A 19,762-nucleotide genomic window follows, 5' to 3' on the forward strand; every position below is an offset into this window, starting at 1 on the left:
TTTCAGTTATGCTGGTGTAAAGCCAGAATAAATCCATTCTGGAGTTACTCCAGATTTACTCCAATATAAGTGAGATCAGAATCTGGTTCATACAGTCTGTAAAGGTCTCAGGATGAGATGATGTGAGAATGAGAAGGAAAGAGGGGAAGAAAGAATATTACTTCTGCAGCTACCACGATGAAGGTTGCTCAGTGAATAATATCCGGCAGGCCCCTCACCACTGTTGTTGTGGCTGGAAGTGAGGAATTGAGACCCTGAAGAAGAGGAAACATCTGCTTGAATTTGTATAGAGGGAAAAGTTGCTGTTGAGAATCCAACTGTAGGAGATCCAAGCAGACAAGAGCACTGCAGGTTTGAGGAGATTCGTCTGTTTGTATTTTCTCCTGCCATTAGATATAATATGCAATGTAGATATGTGAGTTACCTGTAAATATATGTGTTTTTTTAGTACAGTCATAGCCCCCAGGAAATTAAAGACTAAAAAACCATATACAAACAAAATTAAGATTGAGGAGACTTAAAAGTGACAAAAGCAGAGAAATACAGAGATATGGTATAGATTGTAAGCTCTTTGGGGCAGTGATGGTATTATTGTTATTTTATGTGTGTACAGCACCTAGCATAATAGGGCCTTGACTCCTGACTGAGGCCTATATATGCTATAATAATAAAATAATAGTAATAATTAATAATAAATAGGTTGTCCTTGACTCATTAATTTTGCCTGTAGTAAGATTTGTAGGACAGAAGTATGAAATATTATTTACTGTTCTAAATTCTCTGAAATGAATGGGCACTGAATGGAGAAAAAAGATTGTATTTATGATCATACTTACGATAGTATGTTTCAAATCAATTTTTTTCTCTTATTAAATTGAGTTTTTATGATCATGAACAGATACAACACACATCCCGAACTGTGACGCAACTCCTAATAAACCAATGTTCATTTTTACTTCTAGATATATGTGCAAGTTAGTATCTTAAGTTGTTGGGCCAGGTTCTCCTCACATGTACACTGAAGAGTAATTCTATTCAGGAGTGACTCAAATGAAGGTAATGCAATTTCACATGTGTGAAATCTGTGTGAGAGGGGAAGCAGTCCCAGGGGTGCATATTTAAAGTTTAGCCATCTATACTATTGTTTACTTGTTATCCAAGCAGTATTTTTGATTTGATATGGTAATAGTAATAAATATTAATGTTTGTCTCAACGTTCAGTGTAGAGAAGGATGTTTGTTAAACAGATGCATGGAGGTGCCTTGATCTCGTTACACACAATTATACTGCTGTGTTTGCATTTGTCCTGTCTAATAAGATACTTATTGGAACAGAAAGCTCTTTTGGTGAGAAGAACTTACAGGCAAAGTATTGTTTGTGGTAGAGGGCTTATTTGTAGGAGATAAATATTCTATATGTACGTTTACATCCAATGGTAGACCCAAAGGCACAAATGGACCAGATGACATGGGAAGAGGGTGTCTTATTAATTAACTAGATGTCCATTTTGTGTGAAATTATTTATATTCTGCAAACAAGGAGATTAAAGAAGTTCCGGAAACTACAAAGGAAATGACCCAAAGAACTGTCTCAATATCAGTCTTGCAACACTTCCCATTAATTGGATACTATGCAATGATAAAGTATTGTTGCGGCAGTACGATAGCTTCAGTCTCAAGCATTTCAATCATCTCTGAGTCTCAGACCCAAGACCCTAAGTTAATTGAGATACCAGCCTTTTGCAAGAAGGAGGTAAGCTAGTTTTTGTCTTCGTTTTTTGTTGGTTTATTTCGGTTTTTTTATTTTTAGTTCTCAAGGCTCCTATGACATAATGTGTAATGACTCATCCATTCCCAGTCTCTATTCAAGCCTAAATTAATTGTATCCAGTTTGCAAATTAATTCCAATTCAGCAGTCTCTCGTTGGAGTCTGTTTTTGAAGCTTTTTTGTTGAAGGATAGCCACTCTTAGGTCTGTAATCGAGTGACCAGAGAGATTGAAGTGTTCTCCAACTGGTTTTTGAATGTTATAATTCTTGACGTCTGATTTGTGTCCATTCATACTTTTACGTAGAGACTGTCCAGTTTGACCAATGTACATGGCAGAGGGGCTTGAATAGAGACTGGGAATGGATGAGTCATTACACAAAGTAAAACTATTTCCCCATGTTATTTCTCCCCCACCCCCCACCCCACCCCCCACTCTTCCTCAGATATTCTTGTTAACTGCTGGAAATAGCCTACCTTGCTTGTCACCACAAAAGGTTTTCCTCCTCCCCCCCCCCCCCGCTGCTGGTGATGGCTTATCTTAAGTGATCACTCTCCTTACAGTGTGTATTATAAACCCATTGTTTCATGTTCTCTGTGTGTGTATATCAATCTCCCCTCTGTTTTTTCCACCAAATGCATCCGATGAAGTGAGCTGTAGCTCACGAAAGCTTATGCTCTAATAAATTTGTTAGTCTCTAAGGTGCCACAAGTACTCCTTTTCTTTTTATTTTGTCTGACATCTATTTTGTGTATCCAAGAGAAATGTTGCTGTCTCTTTCTTCTTTTAAAAAATAATCTAACTGGAAGTGTTTGTATATTGTCTCTTGTACATGAATTTGTGTTTGGTAAGTTGCAGATCGCTCCATAGAGTGAATCAGTTCTAGGAATAGCATGAATTAAATAAAAAGAAAGGGAGGACTTGTGGCACCTTAGAGACTAACAAATTTATTTGAGCATAAGCTTTTGTGAGCTACAGCTCACTTTATTGGATGCATTCAGCCATTGAAGTGAGCTGTAGCTCACGAAAGCTTATACTCAAATAAATTTGTTAGTCTCTAAGGTGCCACAAGTCCTCCTTTTCTTTTTGTGAATACAGACTAACGTGGCTGCTACTCTGTAACCATGAATTAAATGTATATTTTAATGACTGATATGTATCCTGGCTTTTAATTTTATTTCAATCCTTTAATAGTAAATGTTACACATATATGGTGCTCTTAGAATCTCAAAGCAATTTATAAGCATCCATTTATCCTCACAACACCTCTGTAAGGTAAGTATTATTATCCCTATTTTATAAATGGCATTTCTATTTGAGATAGAGAAGTATGAATGCCATTGGACAAGGCTATGCTCAACCCTCATTTGGAATTCTGTGTACAATTCTGGTTACCCATGTTCAAGAAAGAGTAATTCAGCTGGAACAGGTGCAGATCAGGGGAATGGCAAGCCTGTCTTAGAAGGAAAGACTCTGCTTGCCTTGTTCAGTCTATCAAAGCAAAGGCTGAGAGGGGATATGATTGCTTTTGTAACTACTAACCATCAGTAAATTCAGGCTGGAAATTAGAAGCATTATACTAGGGCTGTCAATTAATCGCAGTTAACTCATGCGATAAACTCAAAAAAATTAATTGCGATTAATATTTTAATCCCGATTAATTGCAGTTCTTATAGCACTGCTAGACAACAGAATATCAACTGAAATTTATTAAATATTTTGGAGGTTTTTCTACATTTTTATATATATTGATTCCATGTTGTAATTGAAACCAAAGTGTATATTTTATTATAAATGTTTGCACTGTAAAAATGATAAATAAAAGAAATAGTATTTTTCAATTCACCTCATACAAGTACTGTAGTGCAATCTCTTTGTCGTGAAAGTGCAATTTACAAATGTAGATTTGTTTTTGTTACTTAATTGCACTCAAAAACAAAACAATGTAAAACTTCAGTGCCTACAAGTCCACTCAGTCCTACTTCTTGCTCAGCCAATCACTAAGACAAACAAGTTTGTTTACATTTGCAGCAGATAATGCTGCCTACTTCTTGTTTACAATGTCACCAGAAAGTGAGAACATGCATTTGCATGGCACTTTTGTAGCCAGCATTGCAAGGTATTTATGTGCCAGATATGCTAAACCAGTGGTCTCCAACCTTTTTATGCCCAAAATCACTTTTGAATTTAAGGGCAATCCAGGATCTCCCCCCCCCCTTCCCCGAGGTCCTGCCCCTTCCCCAAAGCCCTGCCCCACTCACTCTATCCCCCCACTCGGTCACTTGCTCCCCCCCACACTCACTTTCACTGGGCTCAGGTAGTGGTCTGGGGTTTGGGAGGGGGTGTGGGCTCTGGGCTGGGGCCAAGGGGTTCACAGTGGGGTGCAGGCTCTGGGAGGGAGTTTGGGTGTAGGAGGGGGCTCTGGGCTGGGGCAGAGTGTTGGGGTGCAGGAGGGGCACTGGGTGCTGGCTCCAGAAGGGGGCTCAGGGCTGGGAGTTGGGGTGCAGCCTTCCGCTGGGCAGCACTTACCTCAGACAGCTCCCAGATGATGGTGTTGTGTGGTTGCTGCTAAGGCAGGCTCCCTGCCTATCCTGGCCCCATGCCACTCCCGGAAGGGGCCAATGTGCCCCTGCAGCCCCTGTGGGAGGGGGCACAAGAGGCACATGGCTCCGTGTGCTGCCCCTCTATGCAAGCACCACCACCGCAGATCCCATTGGCTACAGCTCCCCATTCCCAGCTAATGGGAGCTGTAGAGGCGGTGCTTGGAGACAGGAGCTGTGCATGGAGGGAGACCCCTGCCTCCGGGGCCGTTCTGGCTGCTTCCAAGAGTGGCATGGGGCCGGAGCAGGCAATTAATCATAATTAATTTTTTTAATTGTTTGACAGCACCTAATTATAACCATCAGAAGAGATAGATAGGTAGCCATCCTACAGCAAAAAAACTTCAGGACCAGACTTCAAAGAGAAACTGCTCAGCTTCAGTTCATTTGCAAATTTGACACCATCAGCTGAGGATTAAACAAAGACTGTGACTGGCTAGCCAACTACAAAAGCAGTTTCTCCTCCGTTGGTGTTCAAACCTCAACTGCTAGAAGAAGGCCTCATCCTCCCTGATTGAACTAACCTAGTTATCCCTAGCCTGATTCTTGCTTGCATATTTATACCTGCCTCTGGAAATTTCCAGTACATGCATCTGAAGAAGTGGGTATTCACCCACGAAAGCTTATGTTGCGTCTGTTAGTCTATAAGGTGCCACAAGACTCTTTGCCGCTTTCATCAGAAGAGAGAGGTTCTGGAACAGCCTCCCAATAGGAGTAGTGGGGACAAGAAACCTCAATGGTTTCAAAATGGAGTTAATTAAGGGGATTATAGGCCAGGGTTGCCTGTGATAGCAGTAGACTGGACTTGATGATGCAGAAGGTCCCTTCCAGTTCTATGTTTTTATATCCTTTTATATGCGTAAAACAGGCATGAGTGACTTGCCCCAGATTGCACAGCTAGTCAGTGGCAGAACTAGGAATTAGAATCTAAAAGTACAGTCTTCCATCCCTTTCTCTCTCCACAGATGGTACTCTCTCATTAAAGACCTAATAAAAATGAATTTGTTGATATTTGCTCCCATATAAAGCCAAGCTGATCCTACTTACCCAGTGATAGTGGTCACAGTAATGATAGTCCTCATTACTTGAAAGTTGCATATAGGGCTATTGGAATCAGTTAATCACTATTGTATAATCTCAGCAACAGAGAACCGGAATTAATCTAGGGAAAATGGACAAATCCATTCCAGCAGGATGTCACCTCATAAGAACTAACATTTCCAAGATCCTTTCCCATCTTAGCCTGGGTCTTGAGGGGAAGATGAGATAGATTTGGATTATTATTTCCATATCACTGTATCCACCCCGTCACTTTCATTCTCTGAATAATGCTTGTCTCGATGCCCTGTTTGGACACTTTTCCCACAAGCATCTCCACACTTTCCTCTATGCCTTTCCCTATGCATGTAACACCTTTTCTTAACTGATCCTTTTCATACTGAAGTCCCTCCTGAAGACCCACTTCTATTGTAGTGCCGACAAGAAACTAACCAGCTGATTGGGATTTACTTGGGAAAAGTCGATATATTTTATACTAGTTTAAAAAAACCCAAACCTTGTTTTAACAAGAGTTCCCAATCAGAACATGGCCAATTACCACCTCACCACACTGCTTGTGTGGCGTACATCCTTTCCCTACCCTCCATCTTGCTGTTTGGTCCTCTTTTTTTGTCTGCTTAAGAGTATAAGTTCTCCTTTTGCTTACCACATTGTTAGTGCTACTGAAAACATATAAATAATAATAGTAATAGGGCTCGTCGACACTAAAAATGCTGCAGCGGCGCAGCTCACCACTGCAGCTGGGCCGTTGTAGCACTTCAGTGAAGAGTCTACCTATGCCAACAGAAAGGGCTCTCCCATGGGCATATGTAATTCACCTCCCTGAGAGGCAGTAGCAAGGTCTACACCTCGGGGTTAGGTCGGTTTGACGGCATCGCTGCTGGGCATGGATTTTTCACACTGCTGAGCAACGTTGTTCTGCTGACCTAATTTCCTAATGTAGACCAGGCCATAGTTAATAAGATAGAAGATAATATATAAATGCATGGTTTCAAAGAGGGCAGTACGTACATTAGGAATGCAGTGCAAGTCCATGGCTTTTCCATTTATTCGTGCATTTTATTTATTTTCATTTAAATTTTTCAAAGGCCTCTCCCCAACTCTAGGTGACCTGGAGGTTATTTAAAACAACAGTCCACCAAAGAATAATCACACAAGCAGCAACCCATAGTCCACACACCACAAAATGAAATTATATACAAAGGTACATACCACCCACAACCCCCATCCCATTCAAACCTTATACCCTCCCTGAAAGCCCCAATAGATAGATGGCCTTTGCAGCATGTCCTAACAGTCTACAGACTCAGCACTAGAGCAAGGTGAAATTTTTCAGTCAAAACTTTTATTTGATGAAAAATGCAGATTTGGTCGAAATGAAATGTTTAGCTTTGGGTCAAGTGAAATATTTCATGTAACCTGAAATTATTATTTACTTTTTGATTCACCAAACATTTCAAAAACATGATTTTTGGCTTGACCCACGATGATTTTATTTTATTTTTTGAAATTGCCAGTGAACTGAAAAATTTCCTCAGCTCTACTCAGCCTAGTAGCAGAACAAGGGCAGTAATTGCCAGAGCCAAGAGGCTCTCACTGAAAATGCCCACCAGCAGCTCGCTCTAATTTACCCTGAGGGGGTTCCATCTTGTCATCCCTCTGCTGACAATATGGCCGAATTAACCGGGGTGGGGGAGGGCACTCTATTTCAGGCAGACTCTGGAGATGCCAGTGCTACACCAATAATGGCCAGTTAGCTATAAAGGAGCTCTATTTACACTAGTACTGTACCAACAGCTGACTCAAAGTGATGCAAGGCCTTGGTCCTCACCTTGAGCAGGCTGTAAAAGGGGTCATGATACTTGTAAGGTTGTTAAGGTGAAACAGGGACTCTTTGTGGCCCTGTATTCACCCCATAATGCATTATTTAAAAAAAGAAGAGTGAACTTTTAAAGGCCCCAGGATTTCCCCAGTGAATTTCCCAACATGTCCTGATTCTGAGAGTAGAGTTTACAGCACTGTTCCTTGTTCAGTGGTGTGGCAAAGTCCATTCTGCAGTGGTGCCTGTGAATGTTTCCAACAGCAGCATCATAAAAACATGCACTGTGCTTGCAAAATCATGGCTAGCATCATGGTGGATGAGCTAAGTGGGGGGAGAGTGAGATTTTGAAGGTAGGATAGGAATGACAAGGGAGAACAATGGGGAATGAAAACAGAGTAAAGGGAAACAAGAAATTAGGGAGGGAAGGAAAGAGGGATCAAGTGGGATGCAGATGAGCAAGAGAGGGATGGTTAGGAAGAGGGACCAACAGAATCTAAGATTCCTGAGTACATCATTGGAGACAGATAGAAAACATCTTTTGTGTCGAATTTTCACAACTTTCTGTTCAGCTCTAGCACTATGTGTGATTTGTACTGAAGCTTCGGCAAACTCTCATCCCAGCAGCTGTGCCCATATTGTTGCCACATAATGACGTCATGAGAATGATTCTGAAGTGTTTAAAAGAGAAGGTCTCGGCAACGGTCTGTCTGCACTGCAATAACAGTATATCTTGACTGTCCCAACCTGGGTTTAATGTGGCTTTGAAGAACAGTGGGTACAAAACTATGCTCCCTGAAATGTGGAGTGCTCTGTGGAAATGTTTAAGGTTCTAATATAGCTTGAGGATATGGCTATGGTTCTGTCTGCACTACAAAATTGTAATGAGTTATAACCAGTTGTCATGGATCTACAGGGTCCGTGCTATGCCCCAGACTTGAAGTAGTCTCCTGGGAGTACCTCTTCTGTGCCCCATACCTCCAAGGAGACCCACTTTTCCTCCAGGATAGGCCACACAGCCTCAACACCTCTGAGACGGGGCCTTCAGGCTCCACCCCTCCCATTTCTCACTGTGAGCTCTGAACAGAGAGTCTGACTCTGTTGAGAGACATTTTACCCTCTTCAGGGATCAATGTCCTTCATTAAGTATTTGCAGCAACACGAGGCAGCCTTTTCAAAATGGAATGGGTTTTAATAGTCAACTGGAAAACAGTGTTGGGAAGTCCTTAGGCTAGCACAGAGAGGCAACAGGTAAGACAGAGTTCATACTGGCCGAATCCAGGGTTCCACCAAGCTAGTCTGCCCTAGAATCCATCTTCTCTCTCTCTCTCTCTCTCTCTCTCTCTCTCTGTCCCTTTGACTCTGAGTCCTGAATGGCTCCTGTGTTCTCTGTGAGCCCTGTTCTAACACAATCTCCTATCATCTCTTGTCTTTGATCTCTGGACACAGACATGCTTGTTCATATGTTCAGCTTGCCAGAACCTTCTGTGGGTTAGTGGTAATGTTCAGACACTGGAGGTTCCTATTGTCTTTTCTAGATCCTTCATTGGTATGTGTTGATTCCAACCAGCTCTTGATGGTGCATTCATACTATCCCAGACAGCTAGGTGACCCAAACACCTCAGAGCTCCTGCTCAGTTCCAGGAGACATATTTTAACCCCTCTGACCCAGTGGGTAACAATCCCAAGCCCAATGGGGAGAGGCATGTTGCTCATAAACATATTCCAGAGTATTCTCACTTTCATCGCATTTCTCCTGAAATGGCTGTAAATTAGGCTGTAGAAAGGCCTTAAGAAAAACAATTCACAGAATAAAAACATCATATTTCCGTTTGCTTGAGTTTGCGATGATTAATCCCCCTGAGAGCAATTAAAATTTTATGTGAGAGAAGAACTTTTCTCATCATGACCAGAAATTCCAGTCATTAGTGTTGTTTCTTTGTACTGTAATTGTTTTTCTAAGGAGAAAATCTCCTTTAACAGCAAAACAGGTACTGAAAGAAAGAAAAGATTTCTCCTCCTAGAACAGTAATACTAAGACTTCAGTGGATCAGGAGCGAAATTAGCGATCAGCATTTCCCAAAAGAGCCACAGTAGTGTGAATTCATTGTTTCATTTACTGTAGTACAATATATTCATATTTAAACAGTATGACAGGGGAAATATATATATAAATCACAACAAAATGACTGACCAAGTATTATTATTTTATCAAATACAATTGGTTAATAACATAGTAAAAGCGGCAAAGAGTCCTGTGGCACCTTATAGGCTAACAGACGTATTGGAGCATGTTGCATCCGGCAAAGTGGGTATTCACCCACGAAAGCTTATGCTCCAATACGTCTGTTAGTCCATAAGGTGCCACAGGATTCTTTGATGCTTTATCGGTCCAGACTAACACGGCTACCTTTCTGATACTTAACATAGTAAAAGCATCCTGATTGGTTAGTAACTTAGATTGGTTAATAATTAAATCACATGGTGTTTTAATATCATATGCTGTAGAGAGACGCAGGAGACACATTAAAGAGCCAGTAGTGGCTCACGAGCCTCAGTCTGGGTATCACGGTCTTGGAGGAAATTCAGTTTCTCTTGTTTAGTATTTCATAATTAGCTACTCTGAACTAAATTTAGATGTGAGTCTAACTGACTCTTAAGGAGTCTAAGCAGGTGTAACGTGGGTCTGCTCAGTGTTGTTACACCAACTTAGATGTGCACCTACTTGCCAACATGTTATTTACACTCTCTTATACATTACCTCTCGATCTGGCCCACTGAATCTAAGGCACTAAAGTCTTACTCATGAACTTAACTTCATTGGGACTACTCATGCAGGTGAAGTTAAGCAGATGTGTGAATCTTTGCAGGATCAAAGCCATAGCAAAAGTAAAAGAGGGGTCAGACAAGGGAGATGTATCAGAGTAATGAGCAGATGAAAGAAGGCTGTAAATTAAGTGGAGATCTACTTCTACCCTCCTATTAAAATGCAAAAATAACTCCTTCAAAATTAAACAGTCTGGAGAACACAGTGAAATTTTTGTCTCTCTCGCTCTCGCTCTTTAAGTTAAATCTGAAATCCAAATCCAGCTTGGACTCAGCAACCACATTAAAAAAATAAACCTCCAAACCTCAAAATGTATTAATTACTGGATATCAGGAAAAATAGCTACTTGTCATTTACCAGTAGTTACTTAGAATTGCTCAGAATTGTTTAATATTTGTTAAAAATTACTCTGTTTCGAATTACTAACTCCCAGCAAACTTATTACTTGGAATCTATTAATGATTGCCTAGAATCATTTAATCACTAATAAAACAAGAAAAATGTTTTACTGAGGATTAGTAATATAAACCTAAGTCATTTCTACCAGATACTGAGTACCTCCAGACAATTTTTGTTGGGAATTATCTAGTGATTTTTAAGTAGTGAATTCTGATTTGTACTAAAGCAATCACTTCTTGCAAATCCGCAAATATCAAGAATGATTAGGGAGGATCTGAGGGCAGTGAGGAAGCCACCAGGAGCAGAGCTGCCAAAAGCCATCAGAAAGATGGAGATAGAGAGGGCAGAATGGTGGAGGCAAGAGATCTCCCTGGGGATGGCCTCTGTCTCAGCAAACCTTCTGAGATTGGTGGGCCGCTGAGTCCCTTGCAGCTCCTGAGGAGAGATATTCTCCATTCATCCCGCATGGAAGGAGTCCAAGAAAATTTAATCCAACAATACATGGATTTTCCAGGTGTGAATACTTGGTATGATTAGAACTGAGAAACTGCTGAACTAAATTTCTTCAGATAGTTTGTTCCTTAGATTTCACAAAGATTTACAAAAATAGCCAATGTTTGAACAGTTATTCAAGAATTCTAGAGACTTCTGTATGTAAAGTTCCTGATTGGGACCATTGAGACAAATGTATTGTTTTCATTTTCATATGGTCCGAGCATAGAAAATTTCAGCTCTAGAGTATTTTGTAAGAGAAAGTGTTAAGGAACTGAAAAGGGGGATTTATAATGGAAGGGATAAATCAATGAAGTCAATGACAAATAGCAATGCATAGCAATATAATTAATTTCACCATCCATGGGTGGAGGAGCCATACCAAAAATTAAGCACTGTAGAAAGGGGATTTTTAATAAAAAAAAAAGAGGAAGCTAGTCAAAAAGTCCATAAAGTCAAAAGTGAAAAAGTGAAAATCCTTAGATCTAGTATGGAGGTTATTTATTTAACAAAGGCAAAGGCGACTCTGAATGGTCCTAAACACAAAAGGAAGCAGGTAGATAAGAAAAAAAAATATGGTAGGACGCAAGATTTTATTTCTCCACACAAATTTCTTTCAGAAAATAGAAATCCATCCAAATGAAGTCAGTTGAAAGCAGTATAAACTATGACAGGTAAAAAGTAAGATGGTTTTAAGTGGGCCAAGCCAGATTTTAAATAGGAGACAGGTAAAGACATTAAAAAAATAAGAAATAATTTAAATGTGTCAAAAACAGGGTGTGAATGAATTGGTGTGTCCACTCAACTACCAGGGACTAAAGGAAGAAATTAAGGAGGAAAAGGGCATTGCAAAGAAGCAAAATTATTTCTTTGCATCATTTTTAACCAGAAAGACTCATGGGGAGAAGGGATAGCTCAGTGGTTTGAGCATTGGCCTGCTAAACCCAGGATTGTGAGCTCAATCCTTGAGGGGGCCATTTAGGGATCTAGGCCAAAAATTGGGGATTAGTCCTGCTTTGAGCAGGGGGTTAGACTAAATGACCTCCTAAGTCCCATCTAACCCTGATATTCTATGTGGGGACATTTACTTTTTACAGGTAATAAAGATGAGGTACTGAAAGAGGCTGAGGTGTAAAAAAGAGACAGTGCTAGAACAGATTGAAACTCAAGGAGCAATAGGTCATCAGGATGAGAGGATATAAACTCAAGAGTAAGAATGAAGTGGCTAGGAGGCTAATGAGTATGCAATCTCTCATTCAAATTTCCTATTATAGTAGAGGGAACCACTCTTTCAAAAATAGTACTAAGGGACACATAAGGAATTATAAATTGGGAAATCTCACTTCAGTCCCAGGTAAATCGGTTAAAATTGCAATTAAAACAGAATTAAAATACATCTATATGAACATATTAGGTTCAAAGGACAAGCTTCTGAAAAAGGAAAATCATGCCTTTCTGATTCACTATAATGTTTTCAGCATGTCAACAGAAGTAAAAAAGAAGAAGCAGGTGGCATAATACATTTGGACCTTCAAAAAGCCTGTGACAAAGTCCCTCGCAAAAGACTCTTAAAGTAACTAAAGTATCCAAGGTGAGGATTGAGTATTCCTGGATCAGAAACCAAGGGGCAAGAAGCAAAATAGGAAAACATTTTCTGACAAGTTACAGTTACATACTAGGACTAGTATTCTTTAATATGTTCAATAACATTCTGGAAAAGAGGATGAATAGTGACGTGACCACATTTGAAAGTGGCACAAAATTATTTACGTTAGTCAGGACCGAGAGAAGGGCTAGGAACCTCCTGTCAGAGACAGGACTGTCAGGGACATTCAGGGCAGCATGGCTGCAGATGAAGCTCACTGCAGCAAATGCAAGATAATGCACATTGGAAGGAATAATAATAATCTCAGCTCCCCATTTCTGAGTTCAAAATTAACTATAACCACTATGGATAGTCCTTTGCTCAATATGCATCAATGGTCAAAAAAGCAAACCAAATGTAAGGACATAAAAGTAAAGGGAAAGAAAAAGATACTGAAAATATTATAATGCATTTATACAAACCAATAATATGCCATCACTTGGAAAACTGTCTTCAGTTCCAATCACCTTCTCTCAAAAGAAATTGACAGTCAAAGAACTGCTGCAAATATAATCAGAGCCATGCAAAGATTCTCATATAAGGAGAGATTGAAAAAACGAGGAATGTTTCAAGTAGACAGGAAATGAGTAAGAGGGGATATGAAATGATGGATGGCATCAAGAATAATAATACCAAACGTTAAAGGGCTTTTGCTTCATCCCATACCCTGGTTCTTGTCACGCAGACAGAAACAGAAGACCAGAAGTCCAAAGTTCAGGCAATGTGATGTTTATTGGGGTTATTTCCAAGCAAGCATATATACCACAACTCTGATGCCACAGAGTCTTGTTTCCCAGTGTCCCATTCCCAGCTCTGACACCGCAGAGCATTTATCCCATATCTCCCTTCCCAGCTCGGATGCTGCAGAGCCTTGCTAAGTCCCTGTTCCCTATTCCCACCCCCACTCCCTATTCCTTCTTCTTAGCAGGCCCAAATATACCTGCAATGCACGCCCACAGTCCCACCCCTTATAATTTATGCTCATGTTCCGTTTTGGAGGGTCGTGGGTCTTCGTCCCTCCTCTTTTGTACCCCATGGGAGGCGTAAGGACTAAAGTTGTGTTCTGGCGAAGGCCAGACCTTTCTTTGGCTTTTAGTGTGTCTTATGCCTGACCTCCCTTGCCCCTCCTCACTGGTTGCTTGACCTTGGCTTGAGAGAGGAGCCAGGCAGCCTTCCAGAGTATGCTCATATATTACACTCCCACCATACCCTGTAACACTTTAGTTCCATCTCTTATCTCTTTCATCCCATCTGCTTGAGGGCAGATGTAATACACAGTGTCTTTGTCTTTTGTTTACACATATTAGTATAAGATATAAGAGTATTAAAAAGTCAAACCCAAAATTCTATCTCAGGCTGACAATCAAGCTATAAGTTATAACCTAACTCTTATTTAAATGTTTTTAATCTATAGATCTCAGAAGAAGATTTACAAAGGAAATAAGTATATGGTCTCTGTTGCCATAGTATCTGAGCACCTCACAATCTTTAATGTACTTATCCTCACCACACCCCAGCAAGGTAGCAAAGTGCTGTTATCCGCATTGTACAGAAGGGAACTGAGGGAGAGAGGACCAGATTCCCAAAATAATTTAGGCATCTAACTCCCACTTTGGGCGACTAAATCCAAAATGTAGGCACCACAGAGATCCTCAAAACCATTACTCAGCTGTCACCTAACTTTGGAGGTGCCTAAAGTTGTTCAGAGCCAAAATTTCTGCTGTAAAAGTCCCCAAGGTGTCTACATTTTTGTCTCTGGGTGTGCACATTGCTGCCTCAATACTGATGGCCAGTGCCTGTCTCACGCCTGCGTCATCCTCAAACCAGGTGAAACTAGGCAGTATCCGACCTACCTCGCCTGTGGGGCCCAATCCAGTAGGCATGTTTTAAGCCATACAGAGAAGCTGCAAGAGGAAGGAGGCAGCAGTGGCCTTCCTTATAATTTTTATTATGGTTAGAACACTGGTTAGAACACTCACCTGGGATGTGGAAGACCCTGGTTCAGTTCCACCCTTAGAAAAGAACTGCTTTGAACTTGGGCTTTCCACCCCTCAGATGCATGCCCCAACCACTAGACTATGGGATAGTCTCTTGTGAGGCTTTTGAAATCTCTCTTGTTGAAGCTGTTCCTCTTTATATTACATAATTAAAAAATTAAATAGACCCTGGGTGAGAGAGTTTGTGACTGACTCTACCGTCCAGTGATTAGGGCAGTCACAGGAGAGGTGGGAAACCCAAAGTAAAATCCCTTCTCCACAGCAGGCAGGGGGAAGAACTGAACTGGGGCCTCCCACCTGAGTGTCTTAACTATAGGGCTAAAAGTTATAAGGCTACCACCACTTCTGTTTTGTGTAGAATTAGGAGGGTACTCCTGCCATTCTTGCAAACAACAGTTTAGGTTCCTGAATCCAGGAGAAGGGTATATGGCTGCACATTCCCAAGCAGAGATAAATGCTCCCCTCCAGCTTAGATTTAGGCACCTAACTCCCTGAAAGGGGCAGGGGTCAGGACACATCCCTCTCCTCTGCATCTGCTATTGGCTAGCTTTGACTGCTCAGTTCCTAGCATGCAGGATTTCATGGATCCCATTCTTAGGCAGCTTGTTTTCTCATACATTGTACAGAGAGCCTAAGTGCCTAACCCAGGGTTTGTGAATTCTACTGAGTGGTGAGACACCACAATGCCTGTGTCCCTTTGGGCCAGAGGGCTTAAGCAACCAGCCCAAAGTCACAGTGAGTCTGTGACAAAAAAGGGGCTTGAATCCGTCTCCCAAGTATCAGCACAATGCCTTAGCTACTGGACCTTGTTGCTGGTGCCTACGTGTGATGTATTTAGCTGATTCTAGTGACTAATAAAAACAATCTTTGATTCTGTCCTTAAAAGAAACCTAAGTTTGCTTTGGCATCTGTTTCTTCTCTTGTAGGTTTCATTCCTGTCTATTTCCAAGAAAAAAAAGATGTCTGCCACTCTAGGACTTATTTTTATGTTTCGGTGCGTCATGTTATTTCCTACATTGCATGCTGTCTTTTTGGATACAGAGTGTAAGTAAAATACTTTAATTGAGATAATCTAAAGGACTGGGTTTAATTCACCTCACTCTAGAGATATTTGCCCATCTAGTTATGCTATGTATTGTCATAGCAGACCTGGTAAATACTAGCCTCTGCACCTGAAAACTTTGAAAAATCTTATTGCATCCTCTCTAATATTAATTCATAAAACTTTCAGCGAAATCATCATCTTCACCCATTGCCAACTTGATGCTGAATCCCGGAAAACTAAAGCTGACCTGGGACAGCAATGTCACTGTTACTGAATACATCTGTTCTATGCATGTAGGCCAGCGTATCATAAAGAAAACTGTAAGTTTTCTATTTACTTATTAATGGAAATAATTAACTGTACTTTTTTCCTTTTATATACTTGATCTATAGACAAAACATATATGTATCACTTGTAGTATCATAAAAGCCTAGAAAATGACAATATGTTTCCAGAGTTCTTAGAGACTTTTATTACATACATTAGGGCAGGTTCAGTTCCCAGTGAGGTATATCAATTGAAGGAACCAACTAGAAACACCCCTTAGCCCAATGTCATTCAATATCTTTATCAATGATCTGAAAAAAAATGTACATTTAATGCTGGTAAAAACTGGTGGAATAGTAAATAATAAGTTACCCAGAGAGATGTAGATGACTGGGGGAAGTGGGATCATTTGAACAACATGCATTTTAATACAACATAATGCAAGGTTCTACACTTAGGAACACAGAATGTAGGTCACACTTACAGAATGAGGGATTCTATCCTGGAAAACAGTGACCCTGAACAGGACATAGGGTTCATGGTAAAAATCAGCTCAACGTGAGCTCCCGGTGCAACACTGTGCCACAGGTATGTCTACACAGCAACAGAGAGGTGTAATTCCCAGTGCAGGTGACATAGTCACACCCTGGCTCTGCTCAGGTTAATGCCTAAGAATAGCAGTCTGGCCTTGGCAGCATAGGTGTCAGGTTGGGCTAGCCACCCAAGTACAATCCTGCCCAGTCACCAGGTGTGTACACATGCAGCTAGCCCAACCCATTGTCCATACCACCACTGCCCCACTGCTATTCTTAGATGCTAGCTTAAGCAGAGATAGCATGAGTATCATTTCCAGCGTGGGCAGACCAACTTCCCAGCTGCTGTATAGACATACGCTGAGAGTGCTACTGTGATTATTGGAAATATAAGCAAGAGAATATTGAATAGGCAGAGGGTGCTCTGTGTACAGCATTGGTGAGATTGTTATTGGAATACTTCGTCCAGTTCTGGTGTCACCACTTCAAAAGGATGCTGAAAATTGAAGCGTGCAGGGTAGAGCTACATGAATGATCTGAGGTATGGGAAACCTGCTTTGCAGGAAAAGACTTTTGTGTATGTCTACACTACAAATGTACATCGACCTATATTAGGGTGACTTACAGCCACTGCAGTAGTTACATGTCCACACTAGCCTCCTTGGGTCCATGGTGCACGTCCTCATGAAGAGCACTTCCACCGACCTAACAGAGGCAGTATGAGGAGCTGAGCCATTAGTGAGCTCACTCTATTTAGCTTATCAAAGAGAAGGTTAAGAGATGACTTGATCAGTCTGTACATACCTACAGGGGGAGAAGACTTCTAATAATATAGAGCTCATTAATTTAGTGGGCACCTTTCTTTGAAGCATCAGCTGCTGGCCCCTCTCAGAGACAGTATACGGGACCAGATGGATAACTGGTCTGATCCAATACAGAAATTCCTAGCACACATTCTTGTGATCCACTGTATCTGGTAGATACAGCAAAAGCAGAAAAGTCCTCCTGATGACAGCATACCTTTTTATAAAGGACTGTTTGGAGACAGTGGCTGCAAGAGGGGAACTTTATTTGTTTCACATCTTGCTGTTTCTCTGACGGGCCAGGATCACTGTTGGCATTAGTCTTTTTTTGAGAATCAGAGAATGTACTGAAATGTTTGCCTGGAACAAAGAGAAAAAGGTTTTGTTTAGAACTGCCTGGATACCTTAGTGTGTGAAGCTTCCCTCTGCAGGAATAAGCCATGTAGGGGAGTAGAAAGTCTGGAGACATGCATTTGCAAAATTTCCTCCTTTCTGGTAGGCAGTGCGGTTTGCCCTCACATAGAAGTAACTGGTGATTTGGCCAGATCCTCAGATCCCTGAGAATCCACTGGAGGGAAGGGGTGTCCAAGCAGAAGGCCCTGGCTTCCACACTGTCACACAACCCTTTCCTGCACAGCCCCTGCAGGCTGTAATCCACACAAATTACCAAATTTCATTTGGCTTGCTTGTGTTTGGCCAAGAGGGGAAAGACTCTAATGGAGCACAGTTCCTACTCAAGCTGTGATCTCTCCTGCCCCTGCTGCGGTGGCTGGATTCCTGCAGGGCCCCACAGAGGAGCTTTGGGACTTAAGGGAAGGTGGCTGTATAAGAATATATCAGATTTAAATAGTAGTTTTAGAAATACTCATCACAGTTTCATACACTCTATAGCTGTGAATGTGCTTTCAGGGAAAGCTTTCAGAGTGGAAGGATGGTCCAGGGGCTAGGGCGCTAACCTTTCTCTGCTCTGCCACAGACTCTCTGTGTGACCTTGGTCAAGTAACTTAGTCTTTCTGTGCCTCAGTTCCCATCTACAAAATGGAACACTCACTAGCTTATGAGGTAATCAGATGCTACAGTGATGGGGGCCATATAGCTACCTATGATAGCTAGTTACTGGAGGACTGATTCTGCCCACGGCGAGGTCAAATATCATGATGGGGAGTAGGCCACAGGGAATATAGCTCTTCCTTTGAATGCATGATAAACACAAGAGACTTCTCTTTACATTTTAAAAAAGAACAAATAAAACCTTACCTTTATAACTCTGTCAGTCAGGCCGCCTTCCATTCTACATTCAAATGTGAGCTGCCTTCCCAATATACCAGGATGCTTTTCAACATTTCAGCTTCCTCGTTCACTGATTCTCATTTTTCAAGACTATGATCTCAAAAGGGATCATACCACTGTTTTCTTGGGGTTCGAGAATTTTTCATTTAAAAATAGTGGCCCTGAGTCCCATCTGTGTCACTCGAGTTTATTCTGATGTAACTCCGTTGGATGTAAAACTGCAGTAATATAGCAGTGAATTAAGGCCAACATTGCTAATCTTTCTGGCTGTGAAGATAAGTTCCAGACTATAAATTGTTTCAATAATTGGATGTATTGTATATTGTTGCACAAGTCAACAGACAGCAAACATTTTATAATAGGGGTAAAAATCATGTGCATACCATCTTTAATTAGTCCCTATGTAATTCTTTGGACAACAACAAACTTTTGGAAGACTTTTGATAATGCATGGGGGAATCCTCTGGATGCAGATCTACCCTTGCCTTTCCAGAAGAGAGGGGAGCTTGCTACTACCATAATTTGATCCCTGCAAAAGCTTCTACACTCTGTTGAAGGAATTCCATGGAGTCTGGTGGGAGGGCAGTAGAGGAGAGGTTACTGCTTGCATTCCAGGGCACCTCTCTTTGTAGATCCCCTAGACTTCCCTACAGAAATACAGGAGGCAATTCATGCAGCTGGAACTGTGCAAACAAAGACCCTACCGCTGAAAAGACTTACATCTGTGCTTAACTTTATACACTGTGAGAAGTCCTACAGGTTTCAATTGACTTATGCTTGGACTTTTCCCATAGTAAGAACCAGTTAAAACTGGGAAGGAAAAACAAAGGATTAATACAAATGCACGTTATTTTTCAGGTGAACAATAAAACCTGCACATTTAACACAGACTATGCTCTGCCTATTCATAAGGGGGCATTATTTCGAGTTCAAACAAAGTACAACCGCACTTCATATTCAGCAGAAGACAGATTCATTCCTCAAGGTAATGCATTAGTGTTTGTGAAAGGTTTTGTCTTTCTACAATATTTTGAGAAAAAATTCTCAGAATACATTTCATTCTAGAAGTGATCATTGATTTCATTTTTTATTACAAATGCTTTTGCAAGTCTGCTACAATGATGCCATTTTGTAACAAACTGTGGCCTCAATTGTGCAAGTGACATTGTGGCAGAGGAAGGGTCCACTTTTGCACTTGCAGGATAGAAACATCTGTGTGT

The 19,762-nt window shown here is 41.1% G+C and overlaps 1 protein-coding gene across 4 annotated transcripts in view; it reads left to right on the top strand.

The window, feature by feature from the left end:
• Positions 1 to 1,035: 1,035 nt before the first annotated feature.
• Positions 1,036 to 19,762, top strand: part of LOC119849948 (granulocyte-macrophage colony-stimulating factor receptor subunit alpha-like) — a 39,717-nt gene continuing 20,990 nt past the window's right edge. Inside the window, exons 1-5 of one of the 4 annotated variants that reach the window (XM_043496856.1) lie at positions 1,036 to 1,056; positions 1,540 to 1,752; positions 15,531 to 15,648; positions 15,836 to 15,969; positions 19,401 to 19,527. In XM_043496856.1, coding sequence (XP_043352791.1) covers positions 1,051 to 1,056; positions 1,540 to 1,752; positions 15,531 to 15,648; positions 15,836 to 15,969; positions 19,401 to 19,527 — 598 coding nt within the window. In that variant the 5' untranslated portion in view covers positions 1,036 to 1,050. Of the gene's footprint in view, positions 1,057 to 1,539; positions 1,753 to 3,869; positions 3,886 to 15,530; positions 15,649 to 15,835; positions 15,970 to 19,400; positions 19,528 to 19,762 lie in introns of those variants that run through there. The other 3 variants (XM_043496725.1, XM_043496798.1, XM_043496912.1) reach the window with 3 other exon arrangements.

The sequence above is a fragment of the Dermochelys coriacea genome, chromosome 1 (genome assembly GCF_009764565.3).
Source record: "Dermochelys coriacea isolate rDerCor1 chromosome 1, rDerCor1.pri.v4, whole genome shotgun sequence".
NCBI lineage: Eukaryota > Metazoa > Chordata > Testudines > Dermochelyidae > Dermochelys > Dermochelys coriacea.